The 22187-nt window shown below is 44.5% G+C and overlaps 1 protein-coding gene across 2 annotated transcripts; it reads right to left on the reverse strand.

The window, feature by feature from the left end:
* Positions 1-1214: 1214 nt before the first annotated feature.
* On the reverse strand, positions 1215-21464 carry SLC39A13 (solute carrier family 39 member 13). 2 transcript variants are annotated; one of them, XM_054275588.1, is made up of 10 exons: positions 21400-21464; positions 15246-15545; positions 14699-14812; positions 12921-13039; positions 11520-11663; positions 6323-6412; positions 5739-5789; positions 5374-5506; positions 5140-5239; positions 1215-3686 (listed from the first exon to the last, which is right to left on the reverse strand). In XM_054275588.1, the coding sequence occupies exons 2-10, from the start codon at positions 15511-15513 to the stop codon at positions 3611-3613; spliced, it is 1095 nt and encodes a 364-aa protein (XP_054131563.1). In that variant the 5' UTR covers positions 15514-15545; positions 21400-21464; the 3' UTR covers positions 1215-3610. The 2 variants fall into 2 exon arrangements, with proteins under 2 accessions (XP_054131563.1, XP_054131564.1); XM_054275589.1 differs by lacking the exon at positions 21400-21464 and adding an exon at positions 16751-16832.
* Between the last annotated feature and the right edge of the window lie 723 nt (positions 21465-22187).

Here is a 22187-nt window from a genome sequence, read left to right on the forward strand (position 1 = left end):
GGCTTCAGCAACACCATCATCTTAGAAGGTTCCCATGAATTAAATAAACTCTAATTGTTCTCCTTTCTGTGCTACTGCAATTGTGTCAGAGCCATCCTTCCCAGAGCCTGTGAAACAGATAGCTGATTAATTAATGATCATTTTGATTACTTTTGAGAAGGAAAAAGGGATGAGGGAGAAAGGCTCATAGCACAGTCCTAAGGGCAGGAATTCCAGCACAGCCCAAGAGCACAGTGTAGTAAATCCAGGGACAGAGATTCCAAAATGCAGATCACTGGCAAAATCCACAGACTGTGACATTATGCCCTTGATCACCTGCCTACTTTCATCTTCTTCCAGCTCTTGGGTTATGGTTTTCCTTCCTTTTACAGAAGACTTCAGGTTAGAAGAGATATAAATGCACCATTTATAGCTGAAAATCTTCCAAATGAAGGGTGGGATAAGACATTTTCTGAACCCATGTTTTTGAAGGGTAGAGAATTTCCTCTTAGTCCTTTCAGGGCAATTGGAACACAAAACCTTTCATGATGGCACCTGACATGGCCACAAAACCTTTCATGATACCTGACATGGCAGGTATCCAGCTTATTGTTAACTGAAACCAGACGGGCCTTGAGGTTCTTTGATTTTAAAAAATAGCTGATTACAGTCAAGTATGATTACAAAACTCTCTGAACAGTAAAGTTACCATGCAAGCTTTCCCCTGAAAATATTTGATTATGCTTTTCAGGGAACTCAGAGCAGCACTCAAGAATTATCATTCTACCACACTGCTCCTGGACAACAGTTCCATGGCAGCAGAGAGAAGAAACTGGAATAGAACTTTTTCTTTCAGCTGTGTAAGTCTGGGGAAAGTCTGACATTAACCCAGAGTCCAAGCTGCTCTAGACTAACCCAGAGATATGTCTGTGTAATTCAAATGAAATTTAAATTGAATTTTTAAATCAAAGGAAAGTAGGAACTTAAAAAAAACCCAAAAAACTAATCCAACAACACAAACCAACATGGAAAACCATTTATTTCATCTCTATTGTCTCCAAGCAGAGCAGACCAATACAGATGAAGGGAGAAAATGCATAAGAGCAGCTGAAAAAATAGAGCTAGAAAATACAATTCTCTCTGCATTTCCAAAAGTGACAAATGTGGTGGAGTGATGCTCCATTTCCTCCCAAGGCTCTCAATCCTCAGCCCCAGGGCTGACGCAGTAGAAATCTACTGAACCCCTCCCTCCCACAACCCCATGCTACCTCCTACCAGGGTATCTTCCCAAGAACCACAGACTATCCATGCCTGTGATAGCAGCCAAGAAAAACAGATCAGAAATTCTTTGTTCAGTGTCATCCACTTAACATTCCTGAACGCTGAGTATAAAATCCTGACTGTGGTTTTCAGTCTTGGCAAGGCTCAGTGCTGATGCAACAACGCCAACTCATGGGCACTCACCTGGCAATGCCTCAACTTAAATGCCAGCCTTATTTTGGGAAAGGCATCTTGAGGAACAGCAGGCACAACTTTCTGTGCAAGCCTGCTTCCTCCAGAGCCCTGTTACAGAGTCTGCTTAGCTGCAGTCCCTGGGCAGAAGGAACCCCCAAAAGTAGAACCAGAGGGTTGGAAGACTCCTCCAGTCTCTGCAGGATAACTGGATTAATCATCCTTCCAGGAAAGAAGGAAATGGATGCTACCTTCAGACCTCATGACAATTGAATGATGGAGTAGCTGGCACAGGAAGGCAACTTTGTAAAGAGGAATAAACAATTGCACTAAGCCTCCCTCCTTGCTGCAGTGAAACTAGTTACTAATGTAAGTTCAGGGAAAGGAAAGCTGAAAAAATTTCAGACAGCAGTTCCTGGGCAGACAGAACTGCAAGCATGAGCTCTCCAGCACTCACTGAAAAGTAGGACAGGAGCTGTCATAAAAAAGAACTGTGTCAACAGTTCAGGAATCTCTTAGGAAGTGGTGCCTCTGCTGTGGGCAGTATACCTGCCTTGCTGCTCTGACCTTAATTGCCCTCTCAAGGCACGAGTTCTCTTGGTAAGGCCCTGGGCAGACTGGAGAGCTGTACTGCTTCACAAAAGCTGTTATAAGACTGAGCCAAGTTGCTGTAAATCACACTGTGGCACCTGTTTTGTGTTCAGTGACTCTGTTAGTTCAATTAGACATGTTTTTAAACAAATTTAAGCAAAGCTGAGTTCTACAGAAGGGATGATCTAGTAATTGGACACATCTCTGTGGCATTAAAACATCCCTGTGGAATTATGGCCTGGTCAGCCCTATGAGCTGGGATGGAGGAAAGCACTAGAAATTTTATTAATTTTTATTGGTCTCAAATTGCCAAAGATTTTATCCCAGGCATCACATAACAGAAAACTCCTCTTAAAGCATACTTATTGTCACCCTTTCAAATCCCTTTCTCACCTTACTTAAAAATATTTTCACCAGCAGTTTCAACCTTCCCATCTAAAAGCTGTCAGTATTATTTCTTATTCATTCATCCTCAACAGATGAACTCCACTGTGAGGTAAAAACCCCAGAAATAGGCTGCCATCTACAGCATGCTCCTAAATAGTCTACACTGAACAGAGGAAAAGCTAACCAGGAGTTATCAGTTACTGACCAGGCTGTAGTGTTCAAGCACCTCTGCCATGACAGTGTAGGGGGACTGCAGCCTGCTGGGCAGGTCTAACATGCTACACCTCAAGAAAGCTCTGAAAGACGGTGTGGGGCAGACGGTGCATGAATCAGGTCTCATGAGCAGGCTCAGAAGCATGTTCAGCTAATGGTTATGAGGAGAGGGAGCTCAGTCACAGCAGCTACATGGCTTTCCCTTCAGACATGAGCGAGCTGGTAGCTGGCAATTGAAGAAACATTTACTGATCATTTATCTGATAAACAGTTGGGCTGTGCTGGCTACTGGAGTGGTTAGGGCTGAGGCAAGTAATCTCCAAGCTGAGTCATTTAATTGTAGTGACCTACCCTAAAGTGCCTCAAGCTTTTGGCTCAATTTCAATGTAAACAAAATAGACCAAAAGAGCTGGACTGCTGAGGCCAATACTACCTTTAGGAACAAGTGGTGTCAATGAACAGCTGGAGATCAAGTTGGAAAGGGTCTCTTCCCCTCTATCTCATAGCACCATCAACTTCTCATGGGTAGGGAGTTCTGGCTAAAGCTTTGTCATGCCTGTTCTGCCTCCAGCCCTTAAAGTGGTAAGAAAAATCCTTTATCTTCATCAGCTACAGGAATCACCTCTGCTGTTTTCACGCAAGAGCTTGGGAGGTGCAGTTCCATCAGAATGGACCAAATGAAACATCATTCACTCATAGTGGAGCAGTCATTCAGTTTGTTTCTGCCCAGTGTATCTTTTGCTCCATAAAAACCAACCAACCAAAAAAAAAGAACAGAAGCCCTCATGTGTGGATTTTAGCAGAACAGGGATAGGAGAGCCAGGGAATGAAGTCTTGCACAGCCAGACCTCTCTGTCACCTGCTTCTCATACTAGCAGCCAGATCTGCGCGCACACACGTGGGAAGTAACATTAGTGTTCCTTATTGCTTTGTAAAGCTCAGAGTCACTGTGGTGGCTCTGGGAGGCATCATGAAGTCTGCGCAGAGGTCACTCGGTTGTGAGCGCGAGTAGCACCATGACTGTAATGCCCGTACACAGGAGCAGAATTTGCTGCAGGGAATTCCTGGGAAAGAAACAGCAAAATTAGAAGGAGCCATAAACCAATCCCCATAGGCAGCTGCACAAAGCTCTCCAATGATTTGTTGTTTGCCTTTTCAAATTTACCACGTGGAGAACACAGCAGCTGTATGAAGTCACTAACACAGATGAGAAGACCTTCCCAGTACCCCCAGCAAAAGAGTTGTCTAAACTGGCATGGACTTGCTCCACTCAGCTGCAAGGCCCAACTCCAGGCTTCCAAATCAATTCAAGCTGATTCAGACATGCAGCTATTCAGATACATATTCATGGCCTTTCACTCACGAGGAAACCAGCATTTATACAGCATGTGCACAGACACTTTAGGGACCCCATCCAGCTAACAACTACAGTTACAGAAATAAAAAAAAGCCAACAAATCTGGCCATTCTTTTAGCACTGTCTCGGGTTTATGCTGGATTGAAGTGACTGTGTACCTCCCACTTCTGCATATTCTGCCAACAACCTCTGCCAACACAAGAGGTTACCAACCCAAATTAACATTTCTCCACCAAGTTCCTACCTCCTCAGAGAGAACTGTAGAGCTGGTTTTTTGAGCACTGTTTCAGTCATAACTAACTAGGTGAACCAAGGCATCTTATTTAAACTACTGAAGTTACTTGTCTTATTACAACTAAAATAGGAGGGAACATTCAGGAGCAGCTCTGGCAGCAGATCTGAGAGGGCCTTTACTGTGGAACAGCTGGATTGGACCTGCTACAGCCTTAATTAGACTGCAAGAAACTAAAATAATACACAAGGAATACCCAAATACATTGGAATATAGATACCAGTGCAGAAGAGAGATGTCTGAGGTGGAATACAATGACAGACTATGAAATGCTGAGTGATAAAGAGAAGCAAACTATTATTTTTCTACTCACACAGCAACACATTGAAACCAAATAAAAAAATCAATACACAAGAGTGTAAAAACCAAATAATAAGAAGCATCACTTAACAGTAGAGTCAAACTCTGCAAACTGCTGCCAAAAGGAGGTTGCAGAGGTGTGAATTAATGGATAGGGTCAGAGAGAGAAGCATGGAAGGATAGATTCACATGTGGTTATCAGACATATACGCCTCTGTGGGGCCCTGGTTCAGACAGTCCCTACACCAGTATGTACTGGAAGCTGAAAACAGACTGGGCAGTGGTGTCCTTACTGGACTTGTTTCCCAGGAATTTGCTCTAGCTGGCCCTGCTGCATGCTGTGCCAGCACAATCTCTGGGACTCACCCAGGTGAAAGCTCTCATTTACAGAGGGTCTTTTTAGTCCCACAAATGCAATAGATAGCAAGCAGTCTATTTTGATTACAGCCTTGTCCATAGGATTTGGAAAGCTGGCATTCACACACTTCCAGAAGAGGCACAGGGAAGGGTTATATCCCTGCCCCCTGGCAGCATGAATTGCTGCAGAAGAACAGGAGGGAGCACTTACCAAGGATTCTTTTCCTCCAGGAGATCAGGCACAACATTTACCAAGGCAATGTACAGAAATCCTCCAGAAGTGAAAGGGAGGATCCAGGCTACTGTTTCTCCTGCACAAATACAGAAAGCTTCAGTTATTACTGAGACAGAGCCATGGGACACAACACAAAAGGGAAAGAAGATACAAAAGGATGAAAAGCACTGCCTCCTCTCCCATTTCTACAGAGGTCCCAGGGAACCTTACCTGCTCCTTTTGGTGACTGAGCACATATTGCAAAGCAGGCTCCTAGAATTCCCCCCAGAGCTGTGGAAAGCTGCATCTTGGCTGCACTCCAGCGATCAAAGCCAGCCCGAAGTAGGATTGCAAAGTCTCCAACCTAAAAAAACCAAGAGCTGACAGTTAATGAACTTGAATACCAAACTCCCAGTTACAAAGGTCATTCACAACAAGGCCAGTGCTTTAAGACTGTTCCTGGTTTTCAATGTGGTCAGTCTCCCCAGAGGGATCAGCCTTCAAGAAGACAAGATGTTAACCAGACCCAGAGCTCCTCTTAGTAGATGAAGCACAATGTAATCCCCCTCACATGGCAGGATACAAAGCCCTCTCACCTCGTGTGGGATTTCATGCAGGAGAATGGCCATTGTGGTTAGGAACCCAACCTGCAGCAGAGAGAAATAGATTAGGAATCAATTCCAGTGTTCTTGGATGAATCTCATCAGGTCCCATACACTTAGAGCTGGAGCAGCAGATACCCCATCAGTGCAGGGCTGACTGGGAGTTTATCATTCTCACAGTCATGGCGGTCCAGCTCAGGGAAATGCACCACCATAGTCCATCATCAGTGTTGAAGACAAAAGCAAAAATGCAATACACATCTCTGCCTTGTCTATGTCCCAGTTTCTGAGGTGACCATCCTCATCATGTTATTTCTAGACTGTCTTTTGAGTCGATGAGGGTAGATGAGCTAATCCATCCCCTAATGCCAGTACAAATGACTAATGTGTCCCCAGTTCAAAGAAGCTCTGCATCAGAGGATCAGGACAGGGTTGGGCTTTACTGTAGCCTGCTTTTTCTCAGAAAATTCTAGCAAATAGGAAGGAACTCCTTGCATTTTTTGGCTGTTCTGCATGTTGTATCATACTTGAGACAAGACCTCTCCATTTCAATACACAGCTGGGGACAGAAACCTTACCTTTCTGCTAACCAGGAAGCTGGCTGCTACTGCCAGACCATGTGTGAAGTTATCAATGGTGTTGGCCAGCAGATTGAGGTATCCACTAATCTGCAAAGAGAAGGAAGAGCCCTTGATAAAGGGAGAGATGTAAGAAGACAAAAAAAACCAGCTTAGACATGGGTGATGCAGTCACAATCAGATGGGAAGGACAGAGCACAATGCTTCTGCTGAAAATCTTGAACTATGTCAGTGCTTCAGTAAAAACTAAATGTAATTTTTGGTTTTAGAGTAAAATAACTTTTAGGGCAGGCAAGTATTGTCTGAGATTAGAATAATTACTGTAAGCAAATGATGAAGAGCTCTAGAAACAGAAAAAGAAAGGAAAAAGAAGAAAGCCAAAATACAAGAATATATTTAATTCTAAGTTGAACCAATTTTACATAACACTGACTAATTTACACAGGTGACTGGCTTCAAATATGACTTGATCTTGTTTTCAAGTCATGTACTTTAATATCCAACTGTTAAATATCTCCTCTTCAAAAACTGGCAAGAACAATGCAACAGAACAAATGCTGCTGGAATTGCTTTCTATAACTAAATAAATCTTTCAACATTGTACCAAAAAAGTTCGTGCTTGTGGGTTTGCTTTCCCTTAACAAAGAATCAAAAGAGAAGATAGTGATGACAGTCACCAAAAAAACACCTACTAGAAGGCTGGATAGCGTGTATCAGCATTTGCATATAAACATATTTCTTAAAATTATAAGCATAAAGCAGCTGTCATCCTCACAAGTCCATCTCCAAGTTAAAATTCCCTATAATTCTAACTAGGGTCATCTCCTGACAAAATCTGAGTATTTGACCTAAAGTAATTTAAAAGGGTACCACCCCAGCTCTTTAGTTCACAGGTTTTTGGGGTTTATTCCATCATATTTAACAAAACCTACTGCATGTTGGTCCTGAGATGGCACTTCACTATATGGGACTTCAGTTTAAATAATTATCAAACCAGGAGTTAGCCCATGTATCAGGCCATCTCTGGACTGCAAGAACTCCAGACACAGGGCAGTATCCAGTGAGTGGAGACACTGTCTGGAAACTGTGAAACTCTTACTTCATCACAGCATCAGATGCCAAAGTTCAGCCAGACAACCACAAGTGCTGATGGACTTCATTAGCTCCTTTTGGTCTTGTGCTCTTCCCTGTTTCTACCAGCTCTGCTTGGGGCACCTTGCTGTCATTTGTATGCCACAACTCAGGAGCCTTCTGTCAAATCTCTCTCTCCAAAGCACCACCTCTCTGCAGGGCATTTTTACTGCACCATCTTGGGGCACTGTTGTAGCCTCTAAATTTTTTTAAGTGCACGCATTATTAAATGCAAAAACTAAGAATTAAGCAAAGCCTACCCCACTTTTAAGTAATAAGCTAAGTAACATCTCCACAATGAATGCAAAAAAGACGCCTGCATCCTTTTATAAGAAAGGAAACCCAAATAAATGCATGCAGGCAGACACAAAAATGGAACAGTTTTACTTCTCATTCTTCATGCTCTCATTCCTAGACAGCCAAATATGACTAAAATTCTCCTTTTCATGTTTTTTTACGTGATGGCGTTTTCCCCACAGGATAATAATTATTCACAGAAGTTTTACACAAAAATGCTTTCCCATATCATTGAATAGAGGAAAAAATAGGCTTCATGATTAAAACATTACGACTTTTTGTTGTCAGTGGCTTGGGCAAAAGCTGTCACTGAAAGAAGCAAAGCTTTGGAGTGCTCAGAAATAAATTGGGTTGATTTGACAGTTATGAGCCTCTGACATTTACATTCTGCGAATCCCTAATAGGATGTTCTCGTTGCTCATAAAGAGCACAGCCAGATGAAGTGTTTATATTCATGCTTCAGAATTAATGTCACTGTGTAATAAAACATACTTTCACAAATCAACCAGGACCCCATGTATCACAGGGAGAAAGAAAGAATAAGCAAGGCAAAAGTAGTGTACACAATGTTTTTACCTGTTGAGGGAATAAGGGACAGAATGAGGGACAGAACTGATCTATGTCTGCATGCAAAGGAAACCTCCCATCTGCCATTTTCAAGCTAGGACAAATTCTAGCAGCAGCTAAAAAGCAGAAGTTCTAATATATATATATGTGGACAATAGTCAACTCACTACAACTTACTAATAATCAAGTCCTGAAGGGTGACTTTGTTCATTTCAATAGTATCTTTCCCTTTTTGTTTGCTGAAGAAACAGGGGTTTCTGAGTGAACAGAAGAATCAAAATTTTGTCATGCTATGAATTTCACTCCTTCTTTCAGAGTAGCTGCTCTGCTCACTCCCAGCACCACCACTTCCCTGCAGGTGCCCTGCCCAGTACACATGGTGTGGCACCCCTGTCCCCAGCTGCAGCTGTCAACAGGGCATCCCTTTGCCTTCCCCCTCTACTGTCACACTGATTTTTATGGAACTTGCAGAAATCTGATCACCCTCAAGATTCCTGACCTCTCCTGAACACAAGGAAAATTAATTATGGGTTCAAAAGTTATTGAAAATGAAGGGCAGAACAGATGGACAGACAGATGGAATGACTGCTTATGTTGTTGCCTAAGGAAACAGGCTAACAACGCAGGAGTATCTTGGTAGGTTTGATAATTTCCACCCTACCAGGAAGACTATTAAAATATTCAGATTAAAAGATCAGAAGGTAAAAAGCTAAAACTACACCCATTAAGTCTTAAGTTTCTAATTCATGCATATCAACAACCATCTGCAAAATTCAACAGATGTGTCAGGATTTTAAAGCTAGAAGGTTGCCTAAGCCTTCCATATAACACAACTGGAAGAACTTAATTTAATTTGTGCACAAAATTGTTTGTTGACCTATCATGTACTCTGTAGAGAGTAGCTTAAGCCACAGCTTGCAGCTCACAAGTCACAAAAAAATCTGCTGTCTCTAAGGCAAGTTGGTCCACTGGCAAGCTACGCTCAGTTAGAGAGTTGTCTCTAAGTTCTAGACTACTACTGTTTGCTACAGCTGTAACTATTCAAATTTAGTCATTCCTCTATGGGTATTTGTATACTCTAAGCCACCCTTGATCTGCCATGACTACAGAGCTAAACTAAAGAAAGCCACTTATCATGTACTGCAAACTTAAAATATTATTTCATCTCTTTCTGAGCTCCTTTACAAACTATTAGTAGTATTTTGGGTATTTGGAACAGCACTACTGGAAAAAGCCAGATAGTTGTTTCACTACTGATATACAGAAAGAGGAACTCTCACCTCTCCTCTTACATATTATTTCCTACTCACCCATCCTTCTGGCTGTAGCACCATGAGGGAAGAATGTGTTCAGAAAATTTCCTACTGTAATTCTCATGTGTTTTTCCAATGCATTGACTAACTAGAAACGATCTCTATCTTGTAAATGGGATCTGAGGTCTCCTTCTTAATCTATTCCTTATAATTGCATGTATCAAAACCTGTTAAAAATTCAGCACTTTTTTCTGATGAAGTTACTCAGTTTAGCTGCTATCACTGACTTCATGCAGTCACAATGTGCCATTTATGTAACGCACTACCTGCAAATGCGAAGATATACTATTTTTATAAATAATAACTTGGAAAAATAATAACCCAAACAGATTTGAGGGAGCCTGCATTAAACCAGCTCCTTTTGATAACATCGAATAACAGATTTTTAATACAGCTAGTATTAGCAAAGTTGATTAGAATGGGGGAGAAATTGTGTTTTATATACATTTGTCATGACCTTTATTAAACAACTTTATGCCTAAATAAGAGGCAGGAAAAATGTCTGATTGATAAGGACGTATTTATCTTAAATAAATAATATCAATTAGCATTAATTACATTATTATTTTTTATATTAGGACCATGCCCTGAGCAATTGTATCACCTATCTGTGTTTCATTTCTACTTGAAATCAGTAGTCTATAGTTCCTTATATAAACCCTTCCAAAATCAGGGCACAATGTTTCATAACCCAGTAATACTGGTGTCTTCTACTACTACCACCTCTAGAAACAACCACGTGGCACCTTATAGTGTTATGTACAAATTACATGAATGTGACAGATGTCAAAAATACTCAGTGACCTCAGCATAACTTTCATGTTCTGTAGGAAGAGCTATAAAGTTACAGCAAAACAAATTTAAAATAGAAAGACTGAAGAGCCTCTGCCTGACCACATATCCTGCTTTGAACTAGTTCATGAAGCACACTTTCTGTCCATAGTTACTCTCATACAATCTTGCACATTTTTATGGGCTTTTAAACTCAAATTGCAGGTCCTCCTTCACCAAAGTGGTTGTTTACTCTCTCTCTTGTAATGCTCACCCAAAAAAGGGTTTTCCACAGTACAAAGATAGTAACATGGAACAGGAAGCCAAGCCAATGTAGAGGTTATCCACTTCCCCATGGTGCAGGACTCTTCCTCCACCTCCAGTTCTATGAGCCTGCTGATCTCCCTTATCCCAGCACTACAGGCTGCCTGTCTGCATGCCAAGCTGATTCAAGAAGTTAAGTTAGGAGAGAAATAGACCAGGGGGTGGGAGGTGGGTGTGTGGGTGTAGACAAGCAAATTCTTTGCCTGTTTAGCTCCTTGAATAGGCTCACTGTGAGGTCAGATGAGATCCAGTGCAAAGGAAGCAATGGGAAATACAAGTTTGGAGACAGAAGTGGACAAGAAGTCCTTTTTGGCAGCAGGCAAACTGATAATCTGAGAAATGGAACTTTTAAATTTTACACTGGTTAGCTTCAACACTTCCTAAAGGTGTCAAACACTTCCAAAAGGTGCCTTAAAAGGAAAAGTACGACTCAGAATCGGTACAATCCAGGCAGTGGAGAACAGAGAAATCATGGTGCAAAAAACTAAGCAAATAAAGACATATTAACTATAAAATATAGAGTAATAAAACATGAAATTCTGTATTTTGGTAACAGAATTCAGCCAAAATGCACATCATCCCACTTGTGCCTTTATAATACTGATTTTTCCTCTTCCATATAAGCTGCAGTGCAGAGTTTCTCCAAGTCTGCTATTTCTTCGCTGCTGTGACCAGGACACACCTTGACAAAGTAAAATTAAGCACAACTCAAATGCTGAGTTCCCCACTCAAGCACAGTCTTTCCACAGACAATTCCTGACTAAGAAGTGAAGGTGAGTTTGTGTGCCTCTTACCTTGATTCTGTTGTTTTTTGGACCAGACTGGAGAGAAGAGCCATTACACTGAGCTCGTGCTCTTTGGGACTGACAGGACCCCTTGGGCAAGGGGCAGCCACTTCCATTGGGAATCTTTCCAGATGGTGCTTTGGAATCACAGTCCTAAATTAGGGGAAACAAACTTGTCACTGATTTTTTTTTCAGTGATGAATGAGCATGAATCAGGATCAGAAAACCAGCCTTCACCCTTAATCCTTTTGTCCTTACAATGTGACTCAGCAGGTTTGACACCCCAGTTTAATAACAACTGCCAGAACTGAGACAGATTCAGAGACCATTGTGACATCTGCCCTGAAAGATAACAAGAGCTAACACCTCTCAATCCTCAAGAGAAATAGAAAGGGGAGGAACTGGAGTCACAGTCCCTTGGCATGAGCCAAGTTCCACTAGAAAGATAAGGAACTAAGCGTGTGCTTCCTGACAGTAGCTGCTGCCCAGAGAAATACAACTCCACCTGGGCAGGAGATGGGGAAAAGAGTCTTGCTCTCCCCAGTGCATCAGAACAACTAAGTCTACAGAATTATTCTATAGCTGGGATCATCACCTTCCAATCAACAAAATATTTATCTAGGATTTCAGCCTCTCTCTAAATGAGAAGATGAAGTTCCTTTCGGGCATTGAAGTCTCACAATGAGTCAAAGTTTACACCTAATTGCTCCTATGTAGTGCCTGACCTACAGGTCCACCTCTCAAAAGTCATGGCACAGCAAGGACTGAACAGTCTAAAGGAGCTGCAACTAGGAGTTGTGGAGATCTCTGAAGACTAGGTATTCTCCTCTGTCCTGGAATTATCCTCTGCTACCTCATCTACATCTCCCCTTTGCAGCTGGGTGACTCCTTTGAACTTAGGATTACCTGGCCAGTCACAAATTCCTTCTACCACAAAAAGTCACCCAAACAAACACCTGGTCGAGGACATAACCAAGAAGAAACATCTTCAAGAAGGCTGGCCTTTGTCCTGACTGAGGACCCAGAAAGAGAATGAGTCACGATGGGTCCATGGAACATGCATCAGCAAACTGTCACCCCTCAAAGCTTACTTGAGCAAAAGTCTGGTTTGCAGAGTGCTACAGCTCCCAGCCCCCACAGAACAGGAGCTCTCTTTTACACTTACCACATAAAGAACAAAACCAAACCAGAAGTGAGAAATCTCAGTTAAAACCACGAAACAAAAGCCTGAAGATGAAATCTACTCCTACGGACCGGTGGCAAAGAAGTGGCAAAAATCTCCCAAAGGGCAATGACAAGGTACTCACAGCTACAGGATAATTTCCTGACACTGTCAGATAGGGCAGATGAGGTATTTAGTACAGAGCTTCAAATATAAGAGTACTCCCCTGCCTCAGGCTGCTAACTTACCACACCAGGATACTCCTCCTCTTTCTCTAGGAAGATCTTCTCTAGCACCAGGAAGGTCAGGAAACCAATGATCACCCAGAGACCCAGAAGCTTCTGCTGCTGAAAGCTCTGCCCTTCTCCTGAAGGACAAAAGAGAAATCTTCATGTCTCTATTAAATACATAGCTTTTCACACATTTCCAAGACAAAAAAAAAAAAAAAAAAAAAAAGACAGTGGAAAAACTCCCTGCGAGGTAGGAGGAGTAAGCACATCTCAAAACAGATTAGTTTAACTTGCCCATTCTTGATCTAACAGATCTCAACATCTCGAGACCCTCAGAGTGAGAGCTACCATCCCTTTTTCCACATCAGCTCAACCCAGAATATTTCCTGACAACACTGGGAATTTCCCTGAGCTCCAGAGGCAAGTGGATATTACATCAACAAAAATCCAGCAGCTGTACCTACTGAGAAGCAAGCCCTGACATGAATTCTGCCATTAGTGGAGTTAGAAACTCACCTTCCCCTTTCTGCCACACCTCAGCAAGTTATTAAGCCCAAAGCTACAAACTTTCTTTTCAATTACAGCCAAGCTTGTGAGATAATAATCCATTCAGTCTCACTGCCAGAACTGGAAACTGCATTGCAATGGAAGAACAGAACGACTCTGTACCAGGACTTACACGGGTCAAGGAAACCTTTACACTTCAGGACAGTCTGGCAGAAGCAAACAAGCTTGAGCAGAAAGACAGAGTAATTTGGGAACTACTGTAGAAAGGGTGAAAAAAAGTACGGAGGTTTTGCTACTGCTGTGATGAAAAAGAGCACTAAAGACCTGGCAGAAACCCCAGGACATAGGTGCAAGAAAGTCTGGGAAACCCAGGGCATCATCTTCCCTCTCTCACATTTTCAGCAGGAAAATGACTTCTTGGTTTCTCAACAGGTGGGATGCAGCAGCACTTGCCTTCTATGATATCAATTTGCTGAAGCAGACAGCAAACACTATAGGTTTCAGCATACAAACATTATAGGTTTCAGCAACCCTGGATATTTGAGGGATGAAGGAGCTACACTGATCCCAAAAGTTCTATACCAACTCAGTGTTTAGCTTGCTGGCAAACACAACTTTCTGTCACCTCCGTTTTCTTCTTCCTCCCCTGCCTCATCCTCCAATCTTAATGGTGGCACTGTAGACAATGTTCCAAGATTTGTCATGGAGCAAAGACTGCAACATATAAGCTCCCATAAATCAAAGCATCCAACAGAGGGACAGGCCCCAGTTAGTGCCAAGAAAGAGGTTCTAGGAGTAACACTGTCATAGGCACAGATTTGTAAAAAAGGTGCACCCAATCCCCAACTAAGATGGTGAGCATGTTCATGTACCAGACCACATACACAACCATAACCTCCCATCAGCTTAAAGAAGCATTCCCTTTCCTTACAGAAGGAACAAAGGAAATCAACAGAGATTTACAGGAGTCCAAGACATGATAGGAAAAGTCAATAAACAAGAAAACCATTCTAAGGTACTAAACATAAAGAAACCATGGCAAATTGAGGAAGCCTCTAATTTCAAAGTCTTTGGAGGATTGTTGAATACAAAAATGAAGTATTACACGTGTGCGTTTTTATTCTCACATCATTCCCTAGGCATTTACTTTTATATATTACTTGAAAAAGGATACCAGCCTAGACCAGTTTTTGGGCTGACCCAGACTGGCTGGTCTTGGGCTTTCAAGGCAGAACAGACTCAAAACAGGCACAGCACAAGCTGCTTCCAGGCACATAAGGCTCTCATACCTGTTGTTGCACTGCATGTGTAGGCCCAGGCTTCAGGAAGCAGGTGGAGAAACACATTTCCCAGCAGTCCACCAATTGCAAAACTCAACAACTGCTTCAAACGCTGTGACCCAGCTAAAAAAAGAAGAAACAAGAAGAAAAAAACCTGATCACTACTCAGCTAGGAACCAAGACATTTCCAGCTGAGATTTTGCATGAAGAAACCCAAACTGGAAGCATCTGCAAAGCAAGCTTTTGAAAGAGAGAGCACAAACGAAATGGAGTGCAAGAAAAAGCCCTGACAGCACTTGGTTGGGACAGTAGTGTGTGGGTCCTGAACCAAGCAGGGTGGAAAACAGTACTCTTTGTACAAGCTCAGTCCAGGGCTTACATGTGTCATAGGACTCCCTTTCAAATTCACAGGTTCATTAAATTCATTAAAGCACCAAACCCAGATTTTTTATTTTAGAGAACAACATTTCTGTGACAAGGTCCTGTTCACCACTGTGCCACTGTCACATCCCAGGACATCTGGCTTCAGAAAGGCCAACGCAGCTGGCAGATTCACCTTCGGAGCGCAGCGCAGCTCCCGTCTCAAGGGGGATCACCAGCAAGGGGAAGACCCCACTCAGCCCCACCATGAAGGAACCGATGAGGGAGCAGATCCAAGCATCCAGCCGCTCGCTGCTCAACAGGTGTCCCCAAGACTCTGCCTCTTTGTCACACACAGAACCAGAACTGGCAGCAACATGACTCCTCGGGAGCTGCTGAGCTTCACAGGCCGCGATCAGCAACAAGGAGAGCGTCCCATCAAACAGGAGTTTTTGTTTTGTCATTGCTGAGTGGTCTCAGCCGGGCTGGCCAATCTCTGAAAAGATAAGGGGAAAGAAGACATGAAAACATGTTCAACCCTCTGTTCCACCATCCCAGAGGAAAAGCCTTGGCCACACCACACCCTCCCTTCAGTACCACACCCTCCCTTCAGTGTCTTAGCACAGGTATGAATACCCATGAGGAACACCTGAAACTCTTCTTGATTTCAACGCAGCTCTAAAGGGCAGAGAGGCTGTTTGTCAATGGGGCATGAAACTGAGACATCTGGGGAAAGCATCAGGCTTTCACTATTTCCCTTCAGATGGGGGGGACAAGGACTCCAAGTACCCTTGTTCCTGCCCTTCAGTATCCCAAGGCTTCAGCAAAAGGTATTGACCAGAGGTGCTACCAGGTAAGTCTTTTCTTTGGCATGGAACAGCACCCCTGTAACAAATTAGGATGCAAGACTGGCAACATAACAGACATCTGTAAACTCACGAGTGGTGAAAAGATGGGGAATAGGGTAGATTATTCACCATCTCATCAGACACAAGTGCATCCATCCACATGGAGACAGCGAGGGTCAGCTTCAAAATAAACAAATATGACCCTTCACCAGTAGGTAAGTTGTGAGATAGTGCTTCTCCAAAAATGATGAAAAATTTTACATGCACTCATCTAAAGACAGGACAAGTACTAGAAAGACAAATCTATTTATTGTTAAGGGTTAAACAGCTCACATTAGATTCAAATTCCCTGATAGGAGAGGAGTGGGAGAATGGAAGTGTTCTTGAAAAATACCATATCTACTTGTCCTGATTTTATCCTTTTGTGGAAGGATACTGGATTAGATGGTCTCTTAGTCAAAATCAGCACAGCTGTTAGTAAGAGCTCTGCAGTCACAAGAAAACTGGAGAAGAGGGCATGTTAGAAGAGAAAAATAAAGATAATTACAGTCATTGACAAAGAGGGAAAGAAAGCAAATTATACAAAGGCTGAAGTACAAATGTTCCTTCAATCTCCAGAAGAAAAAGTGAAATGTGACAAGCAAAAATAATTCGGAAATGGGAGGAAAGGGTGGATTAGAAAAAGACAGACCTAACAAGTGTTCACAAAACAGCTCGAGAGGTAAAAACAGCATTCACCCAAAAGCATGTAAGAAACCAGTCTAATCTCTGAAGCATCAGTGACCATCTTTGAAAATTTACAGGAGTATGGGAAGGCCACAAGAAGGCTGGAGAAGCATCATGCCTCACCTACCTTTATAAAAGCAAAAAAAAAGGTGGGAGAAGTTACACACCAGTAACTTCAATCCTCTGAAGGACTCTTGATCAAATTAAATGATCAGTTGGTAGTTACCTATAAGATAAGAAATTGATAAAGATATCAAAGTATTAAGTAACAGCCAGATAGAAAGGAACCCGAAACTCTCAAGATGAAATTCAGGATGCTGGAGCCAATCTAAGGCTGTGGATGAAAAGGGCAGTGTTGCCCCTTGTCCCCCCCTCCTTCCCGAAGCATCACCTCTCCATGCTCACACCAGACTCCACCAGTGAGTGGCATCAGAACAAATTGAGCAGGAAAAACTGCTTTTTTAAACTCATGGCCCTTTGCCAATTTCAGTCCCTGAACAAAAACACTGCAGGAGGAAGGCCAAGCTGCAATCAAAAGCAATCAAAAAGAAATTAAGGGACAGGGTCCCATGGCTTCTCTGAAGGAGAACACCAATCTCCAAGCACAGTGATCATCAGGAGCAGGGATGCAAGGAGGAATCAGTGAAGATACAGACTTGGCTAGTTGAGCAAGGACCACTAAAGCTATCACTTTTCTCTTACAACAAAAAAACTAAAATCCCTCAACACAGCAAGTTCAAACCAGCTCAGGATTTTAGGGCATCTTATTGCAGTGTTTTGATCTGGCTGCAGGAACCCCACACTTACCTACAACCTACTATCAAATTTCAGTAAGGATCAGTAAAAAACAGTACACTAAGGACTGGGGAGGCAGGTGTGAAATCGAATGCAAATGACAGAACAGTAACTGCAACATGCCATAAAGAAAAAGCACACACTGATTGAGAAATTAATTCCAAGCCAGCAGGCTTATGTTGCTACAAAAAGGGTAAAAGTTATCCTGCGACATAGTAGGAGTCACACTGTGGGTGTCACACAGGTGAGTGAGTCTTTAGCCAACAGACCACATCCAGCCCCACATATTCTTCCTCATAAAACACATGCAAAAATCTGAGACACTGCAGTGGAAAGAAACAAAAACTAGAGTGTAGAGAGCATGACCTGGAAAAACAACCAAAGGACCTGGGTGTGTTTAGTCTTAAAAAGATAACACCAAAGGAACAGAACAGCCTGCATACATTAAGAGTCACAAGAAAGGGGGAAAGTACTCAACTATTCGTCCACATCAGTTCAAATGGTAAACAAGATTAGCCTGAAGATGAAGAAACAAATATATATAGTGCCAAACTGGGGATATACTGAAACTGGTTATCTAGGATGCAGAATTTCCAGCACTATTTTCTGTTTGGGGTTTGTTTTGTTTTTGCTTGTTTGTTCTTGTTTGGCTTTTTAATTTTAATTTTGAGAAAAAGAAACAGTTGATGCAGATACCATTTCATTGCAAAGATTAGATCCCTTCTTTGAAGTCCTTCAGGCCTCCACCCCTTCCAACCCTGCAGTGAGCCTGATAGATGTCCTCATCTTTTATGATTGGATTAGACCTATAAAATGACTGAGAACTTTGTGAGGAATACACCAAAAATAAATCAGAATTTATACAACTGTACATGCCTATGAAGAAGCAACACACACACAGAGCTCAGCAATGATGGGAAGCAGCACAAATCTCTTCTGTAACATTTCACAGCTTTTGAGAAACAATCTGGAAAAGTAAACACTGCAATGGATTCAACAGGTCGATTTCTTGCATTTCATTCTCCACACTCACAACCCACAAAAGCCCCAAGGGACACCTGAAAGGGTCTCAGAGACTGAGATGCAGTAGCACACAGGACAAAGGTTATGTCCAGGACTCTGAAAAAGGTTTGCATACTTGGCTTCATGTTGTTCTTCCAGCCTCAAAAGGGATCAGGTTCCTCAAAAAGGGGATGGTGGTAGAAAACAAATGGGTATAAAGTGTAGAAAACTGATTCCCCTAACTCACATTAGTATTGGTTCAACTTTCTGTAGTCCACAGGTCTTTATTCTGCTGTTACTCACGTGAGGAAAAAGCAGCACATTTCTTTATTCCTGTGCAGCCAGACCATCATTACATCATGCCTCAGGAACAACCCCATATCTCATGCAATAAATTCCTTATGTTTATAAAACATCTATGAGAAACTCAGTGTATTGTTCAGGACACACCTGAACTGCTCTTTGTGTCCAGCTAAGTGTTTAGAGCATATTCCCAGCATTTCCTTATTCCTAACACATCATAATCACTTGCTAAAAAAAAAAAAAAAAGCAGCACTTTTTATGTCTACAAGCTTCTCGCTTCTTCATCTCATTAGAACATTAGCAAAGTCTCTAAATTCAAACATTCAAACTGGTTACCCCTATTTAAGAGGAAGAAAATAAGCAGTGAAGATGTAGTCATAGGAAAAAAAACTGCTCTAGAGGAAAATAATACCCTGTCAAAACAGTTGCAAAGGGTGGAGGAAGTCTATATCTACCCTTAATTTTAGACAACAACATCTGGTTCAGGAACCCAGTCAGAGAATATCTTGAGAAATTTCTAGAGAAAGCACTGCAGGCTCTCAGAGACATCCATGGTCACAAGGCAGAGACACAAACAGGTTTAGAGATGTGTTTTCTCAAGTAGGGTTTATCACATACTAAAGAGCATGCAACTCTGGGAGAAAAATAGCCAGCAGGTCATTTATGTATCAGGTTTGACAATTCTCTGTCTGGGATCACAGCTCCCAGCTGTGCCTGATTCACAGCCTGGTGACCATGACCACGGGCAGCACCCTCCAGAGCACCACGTGTCTGAGCATTCCGGTCTGCTCAGCTCATCCTGCAACAGCCTCAGGACTGGAATAACCATTAGGTTTTTCCCAGCCCAGAAAGAACAAGTGAATGAGAATTTGCCATTTATATGCTCCTGAGCAGGGGCAGAGGAAGCTGCACACCAAGCCAGGAGATCCATGAGGCTCCCAGGGCCTCCCCTACCTCACAGTGCTCACTGAACTTCTCTGAAGCAGGCAGTGACTGAGAAAACATGGACAAAATTAAAATGCCAAGGCAAAAACCTACTGGAAAAGAGAAAATGAAACATTGACATGATGACCATGCTTCTATCTATTACTCTCTTCCTCAACATTCTCCTTTCTCAGGCCACACAATTTCTTCTCTCAGCACAGTTGCTCACTGCCACATAATAACACTACAGATGTTGTTGAAAGGAAAAAAATTAAAAGAAAATGCTTTTCTTACCAGTGTTTTCCCTGGAAGCCAGTTGCCTGGTATTACAGTTGCAAAAGAGCATGGAATGGAAAAAAGTTTTTTTTTCCAGGGAGGAAGCATAATTTTCAGCCAAAAAAACTCTGCATGAGCCACCTCCCTCCATTAGCCCCGTGGAGAGTTTTGAATTCCTCCTGGAAACCCTGACCTCGGCAGAAGCACAAAAGGTCTCCAGTACTCCCTGAGCACTCCCTTCTGTCTGAATCACTGCCCATCTCTCAGGAATGCACTGCTCTGGTGGGACCCTTCCCTTTTGCCCCATCCCTCTCATAAAATACCACTCTGCACAGACTAGACTCACATTTCTGCAAATGACAGCGGGCGCAGCTAAAAGTTGGGGATGCACAGGATTACAAACAATGGGTCGCAGATCAGATGAGATTACAGGCCCGGGCCAAACCTACGAGCTGGCAAGGAAGGCATTTAAAACCGACTGAGCACTAACGGAGTTCGGGAGACTGCGACTTCTTCCCCATTCTGCATCCTTTCATCCCTAGGATGAGAGGGAAGTTTGAGGACCAGGCAATGGCCTTCATTCCCCTGGGCTAGCTGGGACGTGTCTCCTCCCAGCCCGCTCTCCGTGCAGCCCGAAGCACAGGCCGGGCAGACCGGCCCGCTCCCGCTGTCCTCGCCCCGCCCGGGCCGGGCTCTGGCCCCGCTCTCACCGCAGGGATTGACGCGGCGGGCCCGCTCGTGTCCCCATCTGTCTGTCACATCGCGGCGGACGGGACACACAGCGCGGGCTTTCCATTAGAGGAACGCTGAGCGATGCAAAGCGAGACGTGCTTGCCGCGGGGCGAATTAGTAATGAGCGCTGCTCCCGCACCTTTCTGGAGCGGCACACCGGCTGCGGCCCGGGGTCCCTGTGCCAGACCCGGCCCCTCCGCTCCGCGGTCCCGCGGGGCAGCCCCCGCGCCGAGACCTTCCCGCGGCATCGGCTGCCGGAGGAGGGACTTCCAAAACTTTCTCGACTGCGTCCCGCGGGGACTGCGCTCGCAGCCCCGGGCACGTCCGCAGCGGCAGCCGCCCGGCGCCGCTCCCCCGGCGAGCTGCGGCAAAGGCGGGTGCGAGGCGGGACGCGGCCCCGGGAGCCCGGGGCAGCCGCGGCCCCGGAGCGGGCGGCGCGCAGCCCACGGTCCCGCCGGGCCGGGGGACCTCTGCCGGCAGCAGCGGCCCCACCAGGCGCTCCCCGCCACGTCTTTCCCAAAGTTGTCCCTCGCTCGGCCGGGCCGGACCCCTCCAGAGCCGGGGTCGGCTGCGCTGCGTGTGGCGCTGCCCGTCCCCGCTCACCCCGTCCCGCCGGCCGAGGCTGAGCCGCGCTGCCGCACCCGGCCCCGCCGTCCCCCCGTCGCACCGCAGCAGCGGCCGGCCTGGCCCGGCCACCCCAGCCCCCGCCCCCGGCTGCGCCCCCGGGCCGCCCGCCGCACTTACCGTGCGCCACCGCCGCCGTGCCCCGGGCCGCCGCTGCCATCCAGCCGCGGCTCGGCGCGGGCCTGCCCCGCCCGGCGGCCCCTCGGCTCCGCCTCCGCCGGCCGGCCACGTCGGTCCCGGCCTCCTCGGCTCCAGCGCCGCCGCCCCGCCGGGCATCCGCCGCTGCCGCCGCCGTGCTGCGCTTCCGGCCGTGCCGCTGTGTCCGGCCGGGCCGGCGGGGCGGGAGCGGGAGTGGGAGCGGGGCTGCCCACGGCACGGCCGAACAAAGCGCTGGGAACGGCCCTCGCGGCGCGGTCACGGTGCGCTGTTCGTGCACATTGCCGGCGCGGGCTGCGGGGACACGCGTGCTGTGCGAGACCCCGACTTCTGGAATGTGCTTGCTGAGATTTAGTTTTTCTTTATTTTTTAATCTCCCTAAATGGATTATAAATTCTTTGGGCTGCAGATGTCTAGAGACAAAGCACAGTGTGAAACCGGGGTTTGAGCAGAACTTCTGGAAGTTGTTAAAGCAGAAGAAGATGTGGCTGAGGACTGAGCCTCGAAATGCTTTTGAAAGATACAATGACTTTTAAACAAATTGCTTCCTCCTCACAGGTTCACTGCAACCTTCACGATAAATTGTGAACCACCAGAACTGCTTAAGCGCTGGTGCCCTGTTAGTGGTGAAGGTTACCCACTGTTCTTGCAGAGATTTGCAGAAACTGCGTGTGCTTAGGAAACTAGGTCAGAAAAGAATAAAGATTTATCTTTATACAAGCCAAGCTAGGTTGGACCTGTGTTGTTTCCAA

This window comes from Melozone crissalis, unplaced genomic scaffold (genome assembly GCF_028551555.1).
Source record: "Melozone crissalis strain CALT ecotype California unplaced genomic scaffold, PUWL_Pcris_2 ptg000018l_1, whole genome shotgun sequence".
Lineage (NCBI taxonomy): Eukaryota > Metazoa > Chordata > Aves > Passeriformes > Passerellidae > Melozone > Melozone crissalis.